The 17,575-nt window shown below is 40.6% G+C and overlaps 1 protein-coding gene across 2 annotated transcripts in view; it reads left to right on the forward strand.

Annotated features, from left to right (window-relative positions):
- The window catches only part of TMEM132A (transmembrane protein 132A), a 286,572-nt gene that overhangs the window by 242,043 nt on the left and 26,954 nt on the right, over window positions 1-17,575 (forward strand). For both annotated transcript variants that reach the window (XM_069752992.1, XM_069752993.1), the window contains 2 exons: window positions 2,077-2,374; window positions 12,671-12,865. In XM_069752992.1, the coding sequence (XP_069609093.1) occupies window positions 2,077-2,374; window positions 12,671-12,865 (493 nt within the window). The remainder of the gene's footprint in view (window positions 1-2,076; window positions 2,375-12,670; window positions 12,866-17,575) is intronic.

Below are 17,575 nucleotides of genomic sequence, written 5' to 3' on the forward strand. Positions count from 1 at the left end.
TTGCCACGAAAAACTGGAAAAATTATTTACTCAAGTATAAGCCGGGTATGCATTGTCCCCTCATCCCTATTCTGGTATGCATGGCTCCCCATCCCTGTATGCATGGCTCCTTATCCCCATCCTTGTATGAATGGCTCCTTATCCCCTATCCTTGTATGCATAGTTCCTATTAAAAAAACAAAAAACAAAACCACTTCCTGCTTACCTTCCTTGCGTGTCTTCGCTGCATCTCGTTCCAGTGCCAGCAGCTCTTCCTGCCGAGCAATCACGCGTCATCGCTCATTAAGGTAATGAATATTCACTCCACGCCTGTGGGAGTGAAGAGATGTGAATATTTATTACCTTAATGAGCGGGGGACACGTGATCTCTGAGCCGGAAGAGCTGCTGGCGCCAGCCTGAAAGAGATGCAGCGAGCATGCACAGGGAAGGTATGTAGGATGTGTGCTGCTGTGCTGGAAGCTGGCGTCTGCGTCTGCAACTGCATTCTATAAAAGAAATGAATATTCACTGCCCGCTCAGTTAATATTGATTTCTCTTTAGCAGTGGGCACAGTTACAGCTGCAGTTACCTTTAAACTCGGCACACTGGCACCTGAGGGGTTAAATCTCATCATTGAAAAGTTCACATAATGGCTGCATTTTTGCCCCGTTCTTTTATTATTTTTATCCATTTTATTGATTTTAATTTAGTTGATATTATATTATTATGCTATATCCGTTTTTTTAATCTTTTTTGATATATATGTTTTTAAACTGCGTTTGCGACTTGTATCTTAATTAATCATGTGTTCCGAACAATTGCTCCTTAAAGCTCATTGGTTGGGCTCCTTTATATACTCACTCTGGCCAACTCTCTGTATACTGCCACCTGATGAAGACGGGGCTGTTCTATCGAAACGCGTTTTGGATTTCAATAAACAAAGAAACTTTTAATCCTTTCATCTGTTTCCTGTGCGCTTCCAGGTGGGCGGAGTATTTTGCAACTCAAAGTAGAGAGAACAGTATTTGAAGTACCGCAGGGAAAGCGCACAAAGAGTTACAATTGGTGCTGCACAGTTAAGAATCAATGAAACTGCCTTTTTTCATGAATAGAAAGAACAGATTATAAGTAATGTGAGTGAGATGCCAAAGTGGAATCGGGGCACTGCACTTCACTGCCACAGAGTCATGTCTCTCTGTACTTAGAGAACCTGTCAGCAGGATTTAGCCCTATAAACTAAATGCCTGGCCATAATGGCACTGTGATGCTGATTAATCTGATACTGATGTGAAGGGATCCGTTCACTGACTGCTGAATACTCACCGTATGAAGTTTTCAATAATAACGTCTTGTGTGCTTCGGGGTGGGACGTGGGGGGAGGGTCTTTTTCTGGTTCTCCTGCCTCCCTTTTGACAATTCTGCTCTGCCGCCTCCGTCATTGTGGGGGTGGCGCATGCACAGTGTGTCTGTGTCCTGTGTAGGACTTCAATAAAATGGCGCTGGAGGTGGCGCATGTGCAGATCGAGCATTCGGCTCAGTTGAATTTTTCACCAAGTGCTATTTTATTGAAATCCTGCACACAGGCCACAGACTCGCACTCGGCATGCTGTGCCCACACAATAATGGCTGCGGCATGGAATTTTAAAAAGAAGGGAGGTTACTGCCTCTTCACCGAATATAGATATTGCCGTGAGTTGAGAATCCAGTCTCCCCACTAAATAGAATCTCATCAGTAGCACCTGCCATCTTCTATCTCAGTAATGTGAAGTCGGTCTTCACGGAATACAGATTTTACCTCTGAATTGAGAATTTTGAGAATGAATGATTAGTCCAGGTGGAGAAAGCAGATTTCTCTGAAAAGATATACTGTATTATAAAATTGCTTATTTTTATTTGTACTATTGATTTATCAAATCAAAATTAAAATGATGGTCATTCTTTAAGCAGATCTCCAGTTCCTTGTGTGATCAAAACTGCTAACAAGTTCCTTTTAATCTGTGAAATTTAATAGTTTAGAAGTTTGATTTGCTGTAATATATCAAATGTTTTTAAAATGTTTCTTTTTTTAAATGATTATAATGTGCAATGTCTTTCAGGTCTTTAGGAAATACTATGGAAAATGAAAGCGAAGATTATCGTAGATCTACATCAAATCACAAGAGCCAAAGTTGTCGTCCTCAATATCAAAGGGCATTTGTGCGTTTTTTGGCCAGCTTTGTGGCACATTCCTTGGATGGTGGCAATCAGCTAACCTATCTGTTGGGTTCTGACTGGATGTTGGATGTATCCCCTCTGATTAGAAGTCAGGCTGTTGTCACTGATAAGCACATTGCTCGTTTGGAGGAGGAGGGCAGTGTTCTTATTGGCCAGCAGCCAGGTGTCACATCTGTTGAGGTAAAGTTTTCATTCTTAAACTGGATTGAACAAATGTGTGTAGCTGCAGATTTTTTTCTTCTTAAAGATAAAAAAACATGCAATTGTTACTTCAGATTAGAATAGTCAAGCAAGTTGAAGATGAAATGATCTCTAAAAGGCCTAATGTTAAAGATGAAACATTCCCTTTGTATTTTAGGCAAAAAATATAGATTTTCATCTTTTACATTTTAAAAATTACAAAAAAGGAAAATGGGTCAATGCAAAAGTTTTGGCACCCGGCATGGTTAATACCTAGCAGCAACCCCTTTTGCAAGTGTCACAGCTTGCAAATATTTTTTATAGCAAGCCAAGAGTCTTTCAAATCTTGTTTGAGGGATTTTCATCCATTCTTCCTTAGAAAATTCTTCCAGTTCTGTGAGATTCCTGGGTCGTCTTGCATGCACTGCTGTATTGAGGTCTAGCTATAGATTTTCAGTGATGTTCAGATCAGGGAACTGTGAGGGCCATTGTAAAACCTTCAGCTTGTGCCTTTTGAGGTAGTCTAGTATTGATTTTGATACCGTATTTTCTGGCGTATAAGACGACTTTTTAACCCCTGAAAATCATCTCTAAAGTCGGCGGTCGTCTTATACGCCGGGTACGGCGTGTGCAGGGAGCAGTTCTGTATGGTTCCCAGGATCTGGAGGAGAGGAGACTCTCCTTCAGGTCCTGGGATCCATATTCATGTAAAATTAAAAAAAAAAATATGGGATATGCTTACCCTCCGAAGTATATCCCAGCGGCCCGCGGCTCTCAGCGGTGTAAACGGCGGCCTCTGTGCGAAGGACCTTCAATAACGTCGCGGTCGCGTGACCTGTCGCATGACGGTGACGTCATCGAAGGTCCTTCGCTCAATGCATCCTTAGGAACAGAGGCTGCCGCTTGCACCGCTGAGAGCCGCGGGCCGTCGGAGGGTAAGTATATCCCATATTTTTTATTTTTATTCTTTTTTTTACATGAATATGGATCCCAGGGCCTGAAGGAGAGTCTCCTCTCCTCCAGACCCAGGGAACCATCCGCACCGCACACGCCGTATTAGATGACTGGGCATATAAGATGACCCCCGTCTTATAGGTCGAGTATTTCCCAAACTCCATATTTTATATGGAAAAGTTGGGGGTCGTCTTATACGCCCAGTCGTCTTATACACCAGAAAATACGGTAATTGTTTTTGCGATCATTATCCACTTGTAGAAGCCATCCTCTTTTCAACTTCAGCTTTTTTACAGATGGTGTTATGTTTGAATCAAGAATTTGTTGACATTTCATTGAATCCATTCTTCCCTCTACTTGTGAAATATTCCTTGTGCCATTGGCTGCAACACAACCCCAAAGCATGATAGATCTACCCCCATGATTGATGGTTGGTGGTTTGCGAGATGTTCTTTCTCCTGAAATTCTGTGGTTTTTTTGTCCTACACACATACCTTTAATCATTGTGGCCTAAGGGTATGTGCACACGTTGCGGAAAGGTGTGCGGATTTTTCTGCACTGATTTTGGTAAATCCGCAGGAAATCCGTACTGCGGATTTACTGCGGCATTACCACAAATTTATTTCAGTTTTTCCGCGTTTTTTGTGCGGATTCCACCTGTGGTTTTACACCTGCGGATTCCGATTGAGGAGCAGGTGTAAACTGCTGCGGAATCCGCACAAAGAATTGACATGCTGAGGAATAAACAACGCTACGTTTCCGCACGTTTTTTTCCGCAGCATGTGCACTGTGGATTTTGTTTTCCATAGGTTTACATGATACTGTAAATTCATGGAAAACTGGTGCGAATCCGCAGCGGCCAATCCGCTGTGGATCCGCAGCAAAACCTGCAACATGTGCATATACCCAAAGAGTTCTATTTTAACCCCATCGGTCCAGCCAGAGGACTTCTTTCCAAAATGCAGCAGGCTTGTTTGGATGTTTTTTATATACTTCTGATGCTGAATTTTAAGGTGAGGACACAGAAGAGGTTTTCTATTAGTAGTTTAGAGATATATTCCTTATTAATCACTCTTCTCTTCCTGAGTCATGTGCTTCTTCAAAAGCCCTGTTATCTAAATACTAAATATATATGAATGTACCTATGGCTGTATTTTATTGCATCCCAATCACCTCAATGGATGGGGAGGTAGAAATAACATGGGCAAGTCGGGTGCTCTTATTTTACAGAATATAAAATGGGCCTCCCCTCCGTGTCTTTTGAAGTATCAAGGTTAAAGGGTTTTTCTGATTAGGAGCAAATGGGGTTTTGGTATATAGAACAATTTTTTAAAAACTCTGTCCTTAAAAGTTTTCAACAGCTTCAAGAGTAATTCAATTTATCGCGTAACGCTTTTTTCAATACCTGCAAATCAGACATGCTCTCTCATCTCGGGTCTGATGGATCTTTGCATACATCACCCCTATTAATCATCATACTATTGCTTCTACAGGTCATATAAAGGGTTTAATTTCTACCATATATAACTGCCTTTTGTCATCCCAACTATTTTGTCAAGTGACATGCAGGTGGATAAGGGCTGAGAGACCACAGCCATGAGAGACCACATCATTATACTACCCAGCTCAAGGAAAGACAGTCCACACCTTTATTTGCACATGATGCATACAGACTGAAAAAAAAACCCAAAGGTATGAACTGGGATGTAAACTGGTGTGCATGCCCCTTCTATGCGTACGTTCACACTTGCTATTGAACAGAAAAAAAAAGGTAGAAACATAAAGATTATATATTAAATTCATGGCTGTGTGTCCACTAGTTGGGCCCATGTAAATAAAAAGAATATAGCGGTCTCGATGGAACGCTGATGACAGAGGCCACCGGAGCACAGATTTAGGAGTTTAAAATCTTTAGTCACAAAAAGAGCATTCTTTATAAACTTATTATATTCACCAAAGATGGATATGGAGGGATCCGCTTCAGCTCTTTCATAATACTCCAGATCACTCAAAATTCTCAGGCCTTCCTCTATATAACAAGTTCTATCCATAATGACTACCCCCCCTCCCTTATCAGCACTCTTTATTAAAATATCCTTATTGTCCCTAAGGGTATTTATAGCTAACTTTTCTGCTATAGTAAGGTTAGTATTCCTCCACTAAAGGAGTTATCTACAGTATTATGTGCCCTTGCAAGAAATTATACATAGGTCGCACTATTCGCCCTATGAATGTAAGGATTAGAGAACATTTGTGCAACATTAGTAAAAAATTCTCGGAACATCCTCTATCTCAACATTTTGCCAAATATCACAGGGGTTCACTTGAGGACATCTTAGTCACTGGACTGAAAATAGTGAAAAAAGACTGGAGGGGTGGCAACTTTATTCACCAAATGTCAAGAGAAGAAATGAGGTACATATTTGAACTGAATACTTTGGCACCCCACGGTCTAAATACTGAGATAGAACTGTTTGCTTTTATCCAATGAGCAAATGAATAAAAAGGGAAAAAAAAAAAAAGCGGCACGCTATATAAAGCACACATCTTGCACACAGCACCATCCCTGATGAAGGAGTCAGTGACTCTGAAACGCGTAGGATTAGTTGGTCCTGTGTGCTATTCGTAGCTCCGTAGCTTTGCAGCTGGTCACGTGTACACATCACGTGACTGTGACGTCACACAAGGTCCTGCACCTTGTCGGCTTCAGCTCCATACTAGCGGCCGCCACTGCCTGTGCACGGCAGTTACCAAGCTCCGGGACAGCGTCTCCTATACTACTATTTGCTCTGCAACATATTAGATATTTCCGGAACAGAGATTCAGAGAAGGCTTCAGATACCAACCTTTCAGCACATGAGTGAAGGACCTTCCCGCATGTCAGCACTGGACACAGATTTCCTTTTCTTTGATATTAAGGTAAACACATTTTGTTAATCAAAGTCCTGTATGGGGAACCTTGTTTATGACATTTCTTAGTATTTTAACTATTTATTGCTTCATATAGGTGAACTTAGCGCAAATATCACATATAGTTTTCATTATAATAAAGAGTGCTGATAAGGGAGGGGGGTAGTCATTATGGATAGAACTTGTTATATAGAGGAAGACCTGAGAATTTTGAGTGATCTGGAGTATTATGAAAGAGCTGAAGCGGATCCCTCCATATCCATCTTTGGTGAATATAATAAGTTTATAAAGAATGCGCTTTTTGTGATTAAAGATTTTAAACTCCTAAATCTGTGCTCCGGTGGTCTCTGTCATAAGCGCTCCATCGAGACCGCTATATTCTTTTTATTTGCATTGCTGCACCCTCCTTGAGGAACCACGGTGGGAGCTGCAGTTGACAAGCCAAATTGCCTTTCACCACTCCAGGACCTTCCACCACGTGACCGGCATGTCATTGATCACGTGGGACGCAGTATTCGGAGTCTCCTGCACGCCGACACATCTCTGGACTTCAACCGTCCATCATTGCCCTGCTCCTTCCGTGTGGAGGTCTGGGAGCTGCCGTTCATCTGTCGGACAGGACTGGGAATCCTTTTGAGCCATTCCACATTGTTATGCTTGTTCAGCATAATTGTGTGCGGTGCGTAGGTCTTTGACCTTTCTGCATTCTTTTCCCGGCTGATACCACTCATGTGCGCTCCTTTCTCTCTTTGTTTCTATATACACTAGTTGGGCCCAGTCCATCTCAGCCCTTATCCACATGTATGTCAACTGACAAACGGTAAGGTTTTTAATATTAGAGTTAGGACTGTACCAATTACAGTCACCGTGAAGTGGTGGGGATGGCTTTTGCATTTTTTTTCATAAAAAAACAAAAACATTTTTACTAAGTACCGTATATTATTTCCATGCACTATGCTATTTATTTATTTACTGCAGGGCATTTAATAATTATGTTTCTTACATGCTGCATGCACACCAGTTTAAATCTCAGTCCATACCATTTGGTTTTTTACAACTCCTATGAACACTGTTAGGGCTAGCGGAACGCACTGAGTAAATATAGATGTTTTATTGTAACTGATGCGTTCGCAGCCCGGGTCCACCGTGGAGGAGAACCTGCTGCTAGCAATGGCGGCACTATATGGCGGTATGAACTAGCTCTGTTATTTCACAGAGTAGCCGTGAAAGCAAAGCACTGCGCCCTGTTAGACTTCACAGAGGCACAGGCTAACTGCCCAACAGAGAGCAGTCAGTGGTCATGCATGCACACAAAACTCCTCGCCGGAGGTGCCAGCATTCTAGGGGCTTACATGTAATATACAATGATTAATAATTTATGAGAAATATATTGCGACTGCATCCGTGGATACAACCAATGATCCAGGTTCACAAGACAGGACAATAGTAAATATAATAAGCAATGTATTTAAATCATAAGTAAAAAAGAATACTACCCACATATGAGTACTAATGAGTCTGGTGTGTAGTGATCCAACCAAGTGGTATAATCACACTAGCTGTGCTACTAAGATCGCCACACATCATAAACACACAAAGTGCAACATGTAAGATTGAATAAGTAACTGTGAAGCATGGTGGGGAAACATATTTTGGGGGTGTTTTTCTGCAAAGGGGACAGAAGGACTACACCGTATTGAAGGGAGGATGGATGGGGTCATGTATCATAAGATTTTCCCAACAACCTCCTTCCCTCAGTAGGAGCGTTGAAGATGGATCGTGGCTGGGTCTTCCAGCATGACAGTGACCTGAAACACACATCTAGGGCAACTAAGGCGTGGCTCCGTAAGAAGCATCTCAAGGTCCTATGGTGGCCTAGCCAGTCTGCAGACCTTACCCCAATGGAAAATCTTTGCGGTTCCGCAACATAGGTCTAACCGGTTATCCTGTTTGTAGAGTTTTGTTCGTATACAGCTGGGAGCTATAATGTTTCTTATGGTTGGGGCATTGTAGAATCTGATTCTTGGGTATTTTAGTAAATAGGAGGCCAGAATAGGATTGCCTAGTATTATGCAACTCATGTTGCTTTTAAAATATTACAGATCACGTCATTGGAGGAACTAAAAGTAGTAATAAGGCTAAATTTATTTTTTTTCGGGGGGGGGGGGGGGGAGGCAGTGGTTTTGTTACCGTGAGTAACGGTTTTTGAGACATTATACGCTTCTTTTATTAGTTTTTTGGGGGTAATCTTGCTCCACAAACCTGTCGCGTAGGACGTTAGATCGGAATATAAAATCAGAATCAGGCGTGCAGTTCTTGATTCTATGATTCTCTTAAATTGGTTAATGGGGATATTTTTAACTACTTGTGTTAGCATAGATTGGTGCTACCCTCGATCCCATTGCAGTCCACCACTTCTTGTGATAACATTTTCCCACAAAGGTAAAATAATTATTTAAAATGAAAGATAGCCCCAGTATGATAAAAAAAAAAACTTTTTGGCGTAAATGGAATCTGGGGTCACTAAAAACAAATGCTTAAAGCAAAGAAGACCAAAGTTATGATCAATGTTACAATATAATGCTGACCCATCCAAGGTTAAAAAAAAAATTTGAATTTTTCCATTTCAAATTTCAAAGTAAATTTATCAATTGTGTGGGATCCCTGATGTAGCTGGGTAAATTGCAAGCATATGGTTTCATGATTTTATCTATGTAAGCATATAAATTGCTTGGGGGAGACCCAATACCTGAGTTTAGTCGACCAGGGGGATTCTTAAAATCTTTGTGGATCTTGGGAAGATGATAATAAGTTGGGATAGTTGGAAATCTGTTCAGCAAGGAATTTTTTTTTTTTGTTTAGGATAATTATAGTTACTGCAAGCTCTATTAATACGTTATATTCATTAATACGATGAAGGAAAGGATCAATTTGGATCACATGGTGATTGATACACATTTTATATATATTCTATTCCCCTCCTTGCAGTAATAAGTGATGTTTTGAATAACAATCCCCCACCCTTATCAGCAGATCCAATGATATCAGCATTATTTTAAAGGGATTGCAGGGCTTTTCTCTCTCTTGGCTTTTTGGTCTTCAAGTTAAGAGAGGTCTTAAATTTCCTGAGTAGCAAATCACAAAACGTGCCGATATGTTGCCTTTTACTTTCAGTTGGGTAAAAAGAGGATTTGCATTGCAATCCACATGTAGACAATTATCAGATGTGTCTTCTAGTGCCATTAGAGGTACTTATTTTTTTATTCATAAGAACATGTCTCTTTAGAGTTATTTTACTAAAAAAATGAAAATCCAAGATTACAAATTCTTCGTTTCATAAGTTGGTGAAAAAGAAAGTCCTTTGGAGAGAACATTTTCGTATAACGCATAAATTTAAAATATTTACAAGTTTTGCATGTCCCCACATGTGAGTATGTGACAGTCGTCGCTCCCCCTCACTCGCTGACCCCCCCGCCGACCATGACTCGAGTATAAGCTGAGAGAGGCACTATCAGCCCATTTTTTGGGGCTGAAAATCTCGGCTTATACTCAAGTATATACGGTAATCACCTCACACTGATCATCGATCCAATAGGTGAATCTATATACGGTATTTAAATCAGTAAACGTGTGTCCTGAAGGATCTCAAATCTCAGTATGTAAACTTCCTCACTGTCAGACTGTTCTAGTTGTCCATAGCAACCAATCAGAGCTCAGCTTTCACTTTACTTCAGAAGCTTCAATTCTGAAAGCTGCATTCTGGTTCCTATAAGCAAGAAGAACAATCTTACTGTGAGGCAATTTTCATAAATCATGCCCCAGTTACTTAAAAAAAATGGCTATAGGCAACCAGAACAATCTTACTATGAGGCAATTCTCATAAATGAGGCCCCATTACTTAACCCCTTTCTGCCAGCTGATAGAATAGTAAGTCAACTGGCAGTATCCCACGCTTTGAGGTTTGCTTCGGCAGTGAGCCCACCTCAAAGCCACGACATGTCAGCTGTTTTCAACAGCTGATATGTGCGCACAATGGAAGCGAGCGGAATCTCGATCCGCCCGCTCCCGTTAACTATTTAAATGCCGCTGTGGTCTGACAGCGGAATTTAACAAGCGCTGCCAGCCGGAAGTACTCGCCCCGCTGACCCACGTTATGTGATCGGGGGTGATCGGTGCATTGCCATCACAACCAGAGGTTATGGTCATTTCCGGTGACTACCTCTTGAAGCTCATCAAGAGAATGCCAAGAGTGTGCACAGCAGTCATCAAAGCAAAAGGTGGCTACTTTGAAGAACCTAGAATATAAAACATAATTTCAGTTGTTTCACACTATTCTGTTAAGTATATAATTCCATGTGTTAATTCATAGTTTTGATGCCTTCAGTGTGAATTTACAATTTTCATAGTCTTGAAAATACAGAAAAATCTTTAAATGAGAAGGTGTGTCCAAACTTTTGGTCTGTACTGTGTATATGTATGTATGTGTGTGTGTGTATATACAGTTATATGAAAAAGTTTGGGCACCCCTATTAATCTTAAGCTTAATGTTTTCTAAAAATTGTTTTTTTTGCAACAGCTATTTCAGTTTCATATATCTAATAACTGTTGGACACCGTAATGTTTCTGCCTTGAAAGGAGGTTTATTGTACTAACAGAAAATATGTAATCTGCATTCAAACAAAATTTAACAGGTGCATAAGTATGGGCACCCTTATCATTTTCTTGTTTTAAATACTCCTACCTACTTTTTACCGACTTACTAATGCACTTTTTTGGTTTTCTAACCTCATTGAGTTTTGAACATCATAGCCAGGTGTATGCAATCATGAGAAAAGCTACTTAAAGTGGCCACTTGCAAGTTGTTCTCCTGTTTGAATCTCCTCTGAAAAGTGGCATCATGGGCTCCTCAAAACAACTGTCTAATGATCTGAAAACAAAGATTATTCAACATAGTTGTTCAGGGGAAGGATACAAAAAGCTGTCTCAGAGATTTAACCTGTCAATTTCCACTGTGAGGAACATAGTAAGGAAATGGAAGAACACAGGTACAGTTCTTGTTAAGGCCAGAAGTGGCAGGCCAAAAAAAAACATCAGAAAGGCAGAGAAGAAGAATGTTGAGATCAGTCAAGGACAATCCTCAGACCACCTCCAGAGAGCTGCAGCTTCAACATGCTGCAGATGGTGTCACTGTGCATCAGTCAACTATACAACGCACTTTGCACAAGGAGAAGCTGCATGGGAGAGTGATGCGAAAGAAGCCGTTTCTGCAAGCACGACACAAACAGAGTCGGCTGAGGTATGCAAAAGCACATTTGGAGAAGCCAATTTCTTTTTGGAAGAAAGTCCTTGTGGACTGATGAAACCAAGATTGAGTTGTTTGGTCATACAAAAAGGCGTTATGCATGGCAGCCAAAAAACACAGCATTCCAAGAAAAACACTTGCTACCCAGTAAAATTTGGTGGAGGTTCCATCATGCTTTGGGGCTGTGTGGCCAATGCCGGCACCGGAAATCTTGTTAAAGTTGAGGGACGCATGGATTCCTCACAGTATCAGCAAATTCTTGACAATAATGTTCATGAATCAGTGACAAAATTGAAGTTACGCAGGGGATGGATCTTTCAGCAAGACAATGATCCAAAACACCGCTCCAAATCTACTCAGGCATTCATGCAGAGGAACAATTACACTGTTCTGGAATGGCCATCCCAGTCCCCAGACCTGAATATCATTGAACATCTGTAGGTTCATTTGGCTGTCCATGCTCAGCGACCATCAAACTTAACTGAACTGGAATTGTTTTGTGAAGAGGAATGGTCAAAAATACCTTCACCCAGGATCCAGGAACTCATTAAAAGCTACAGGAAGCGACTAGAGGCTGTTATTTTTTCAAAAGGAGGATCTACTAAATATTAATGTCACTTTTCTGGTGGGGTGCACCTGTCAAATTTTGTTTGAATGCAGATTGCACATTTTCTGTTAGTACAATAAACCTCATTTCAAGGCAGAAACATTACTGTGTCCAACAGTTATTAGATATATATGAAACTGAAATAGCTGTTGCAAAAAAAACAATTTTTATAAAACATTAAGCTTAAGATTAATAGGGGTGCCCACACTTTTTCATATAACTGTGTGTGTGTATATATATATATATATATATATATATATATATATATATATAATATATATATATATATATATAAAGAAAGCAAAAAGCAGCACCAAAATAAGACAGAGGGTGAAAAAAATCCTTCCAGGTATGTACCAAACCTCATGCTATTGTCCAGAAAGATGAAGGCAGCACTCCAGTAGAAAAAATAAGAGTATTTTATTGGCATATTTTATACTCTTATATATATGTATATATATATATATATATATTTTATGTTTTCTGCCATGATTGATATATATATATATTTTTTTTTATATAGGTGCGCTCTCCACTTTCACATTCAATTCTTGGAGAGCAAACAATCTCTGTATCACCAGAAACTGTTTCCATCTTGGAACTGCGTTCAAGTTTGCTTTGGGATATATCCCTCTCTGTCACCCCAACTGTTACCAAACATTATGGTGTTTTCAATATTTCATACGTGTCTCAAGAAGCAAGAATGATTCCTAAACAGGTAAGCAACTTTGTAAGGTCTCGTAGCTTTTCTATTTGGGGCAGTTTGTGCATTCAAGTGCGCTTTTCAAAGGGTTACTTATAGCTCCTAGAGCATAGGTGCGCAACATTCTTTTTTTTTTTTTTTTGATACGGGGGCCACATTGTCATACTGAACCAATCCTGAGGGCTGCAAAAAAAATGTAAAAGGGTATTTACAAGATTAGATCATCAGAACAGCCATCATTAGATTAATAAATCTCAAGAACTGATTTAGATCATTTCTGCTGAAAAAAAAAAATTACAACACACTCAAATTTTTGGAGCAGAAAATGTGCAGTAACTCCCCTAATCCTTCTCATAATATCAAAACGATTAGAACCATCATCAGTACATGAATCCATCACCAGAACCACCATCAGTACATGAATGCAGCCTTCGAACCACTGGTAGTACATGAATGGAATACAGTTTCAGAACCACTATCGGTACATGAATACATCAACAGAATTACTATCAGTACATGAATACACCATCATGCTTAGTAAAGCAATTAATTGCAATGTCAGGTCATACAATAATGTGACATTTAATCTTTCGCTCCTCCATGGAGTGCTTACCGTTCAAACCTCTCTACCGTTTCCGCTACCTCTGTAGCACTATAGTGACTGCAGCAGTATGAGGAGGTCGTGGAGCGGAGCTGACTAGAGCTCCTCTGCCCTTGTCTTCTGGCGTTCAAGCGTAGTCACGTCTACAAGATGAGAATACATTTGAATACAGGAAGGTCTCTGCGGGCAGCAAGAAATCCTTTGGTGAGCCACATGCTGCTTTATATTGTGCAGGCCCACTCTAGAGCAATTCATCTTTAAAAGCGCTGCTGCTCAGAAATAATAAAATAGAGACTGAGGTAAATACATCCCAAAAAAATGTTTATACTAAAATGTATAAGTCTACATGTTTTGGCACTGAACAAGGGAATGCCTCAGGCTATGATCGTGTCCATGGCCAACTGTAAAAGTGGAAAAAGCAGCATCTGACCTTTTGGAGCCCCATGAATGAAAACTGTTTTGTTGCATAACACTATAAGAGTATGTCTACATAGTCTTTTTGCAAAGTTTTTGGAGCAGAAAATAAGCTGAACCTCCAAGTTTTTGAGGCGTTTTTCAGGAGGATTTTGGAGAGTTTTCGCTGTACAGTAGAGTCTGGCTAGCTTGAGACAACGTGGAGGGAAAATTACTGGTTCAGCAAATAAATGTCAGCAATTGTGTGTATTTAGTATCTGTTCTACTAGGACAACCACTTCATGATCTAAATGTTTGGCCTTGATAAAAGAAAAAAGCTTATACTTGCCTCCCGTGCTGGCGTAGTTCCAGTGGTGTTGGCACTCGTTTTCCTGGGGCTCTTGTGCGATTGTTATGACACGTGAACCCGGAGCCCAAACAGCGTTAGCGTCACTGTCCCCACCTTCGTACAAATTGAACAGGAAGGGGAAGTCAGGGTTGCAGCTGATCTTCCTCTTTTGCAAGTTTTACAAAGAATGGAGAGGTCTGTAATGTTTATCGTAGGTATACTTCGTGAAAGAGTCTAAAAATAAAATTCATAAACTCACATTGTATGATTTTTTTACATATTTAATTTGCATTTTATTGCATGAAATAAGTATTTGATACATTAAAGAAACAACTTAATATTTGGCACAGAAACCTTTTGTTTGCAATTACAGAGGCCAGACGTTTCCTGTAGTTCTTGAAGTTTGCACTCACTGCAGCAGGGATTTTGGCCCCCTCCTCCATACAGATCTTCCCCAGATATTTCAGGTTACTGGGCTGTCGCTGGGCAACATTGAGTTTCATCTCCCTCCAAAGATTTTCTATTTTGTTCAGGTCAGGCCTTGAGACTGGCTAGGCCCCTCCAGGAGCTTGAAATGCTTCTTACGGAGCCACTCCTTAGTTACCCTGGCTTTGTGTTTCGAGTCATTGTCATGCTGTAAAACCCAGCCACGACGCATCTTCAGTGTTCTTACTGAGGGAAGGAGTTTGTTGGCCAAACTCTTGCGATACATGACACCATCAATCCTCCCTTCAATATGGTGCAGTTGTCATGTCCCCTTTGAATCAAAGTACCCCCAAAGTATGATGTTTCTCTGACCATTCTTCACAGTTGGGACGAGTTCAAACAGGTGCAATTAATACACTTAATGAGGGCGGAGTAGGAGGGCTTCTTAGAGAAAAACTAACAGGTCTGTGAGAGCCAGAATTCTTGCTGGTTTGTAAGTGATCAAATACTTATTTCATGCAATAAAATGCAATTTTATTAAAGGGATGATGAGATGGGTAAGATCCAGCAAAAGATACAGTGAAGAAGCGGTCAGAGACGTAGTGGGAGTACCAGGAGAGCACATTGTCCCTGAGGTCGATAGAGTGGAGCATAGTGAGAAGGAGCTGGTGATCCACATTGTCAAGTGTAGCAGAGATATCCAGGAGATTCAGCAGGGAGCAATGATCTTTGGATTCAGCTGTTAATAGATCTTGGCAGTTTCATTAGAGTGTAAAAAGCGGAAACCAGATTATCAAGGATCAAAAAGAAAGTCATCTGAGAGATAGCGGATTATAATGGAGTGGACCAAGCGTTTCTGGATTTTAGAGATGAAGAGAAGATTAGAAACAGGTCTGTAGTTAGCCGTGCAGTTTTAAGTAAACAGTTTATGATGGTATGTTTAAATGAGAAGGGAAAGATACCAGAAGAGAGAGGTTAAATATTTTAGTTAGGTGAATGGTGAGAGGAATAGGGTCAATGACAGCCCCCAAGGAAGCCCATGCGAAACTTGCATTAGGGCTGCAGGTACAGGTTATCATACAGGTGGAAGTATGGGTAAGTGGGTCTTAAACGTGGTTATACAAATCATTGTTGCATAGTTACATAGGTTGAAAAAAGACCTAGGTCCATCAAGTTCAACCTCTCTCCACCAATTGTACATTTAGTCACTAATTTAACTATAATTTAACTATAACCCGCAATGCTTTGTGTATCAAGGAAATCGTCCAACCCTTTTTTAAAAGCTGTTATAGTGTCTACCTTTACTACCTCTTGTGGTAGAGCATTCCACAGTCTGTTCTAACTGTAAAGAACCCTTTCCTATTTAGCTGCCTGAATCACCTTTCTTCCCCTATAATGAGTGCCCCCTAGTCGTCAGTATGGTCTTTGGAAGGAATAAGTCATGTGCCAGTGTTTTGTACTGGCCACAAATATATTTACACATGTAAATGAGATCTCCTCTGAGGCATTTTTTTCTAAGCTAAACAAGCCCAACTTTTCCAACCTTTCATCATATGAGAGGCCTTACATCCCTTGTAATAATCTAGTTGCCCGTCTTTCAACTGAATCTAACTTCTGAATATCCTAGAATATCCTGTTTTAGATGTGGCCTGACCAGTGATTTAAGGTACCTTCACACTCAGCGACGCTGCAGTGATACCGACAACGATGTCGATCGCTGCAGCGTCGCTGTTTGGTCGCTGGAGAGCTAGCCAGGACGCTGCAACGTCACGGATCGCTAGCGATATCGTTCAGTGTGACGGTACCTTTATAAAGGGGTAATAATAGGTTAGGATCGCGGGATTTTATCTCTATTTGTATAGATCCTAAAATCTTGTTTGTTTTGCGACTGCTGGTTGACTACTGTTGCTCAGCTTACTTGTTACCAGAATACCCAAGTCCTTCTCCTGTTTTTTAGTCCTGTATATACTCAGATTTAATGTAAATACAGCAATAGAATTACTCCGTCCTAAGTGCATTACTTTACATTTATCTACATTAAATCTCATTTGCCAAGTTTTTGCCCATTCAGTCATCTTATTCAGGTCGTTTTGCAATATTGTAATGTCAAGGTCAGATTTTAATATCTTACATAGATTGGTATTGTCAGTAACGACTGACACTTTACTCTCAGTCCCATTCACAAGATCATTAATAAAGAGGTTAAAAAGAATCGGTCCTAGCACAGATCCCTGCAGTCCCCACTGCTGGCTATATCCCATTTGGAGAACGTAGCATTTATGACAACTTTGTTTCCTGACATTTAGCCAATTCCTTACCCATCTGCATATAGTTTCCCCCCAGTCCTTGCTTCTGTAGTTTCAGTATAACGCTGTTATGAGGAACAACATCAAATGCTTTTGCAAAGTCCAGATAAATCACATCAGCCACATTACCAACATCCAGATTTGCACATATCTCCTCATAGAAACGCAACATGTTAGTTAGACACGACTTATTCTTTATGAATCCATGCTGGTTGTCTGTTATTATATTATCTACTATATAATTGTCTAAGGGTCACTTCAGTCTTTCTGTCCTTCTGTCTGTCACGGATATTCATTGGTCGCGGCCTCTGTCTGTCATGGAATCCAAGTCGCTGATTGGTCTCGCCAGCTGCCCGTCATGGCTGCCGCAACCAATCAGCGACGGCCACAGTCCGATTAGTCCCTCCCTACTCCCCTGCAGTCAGTGCCCGGCGCCCGCAGTCACCGCTCACACAGGGTTAATGCCAGCGGTAACGGACCGCATTATGCCGCGGGTAACTCACTCCGTTACCGCCGCTATTAACCCTGTGTGACCAAGTTTTTACTATTGATGCTGCCTATGCAGCGTCAATAGTAAAAAGATCTAATGTTAAAAATAATACAAAAAAATAAAAAATCATTATATACTTACCTTTCGCGCCGCTCCATGC

This window comes from Ranitomeya imitator, chromosome 2 (assembly GCF_032444005.1).
Source record: "Ranitomeya imitator isolate aRanImi1 chromosome 2, aRanImi1.pri, whole genome shotgun sequence".
Taxonomy (NCBI): Eukaryota; Metazoa; Chordata; class Amphibia; order Anura; family Dendrobatidae; genus Ranitomeya; species Ranitomeya imitator.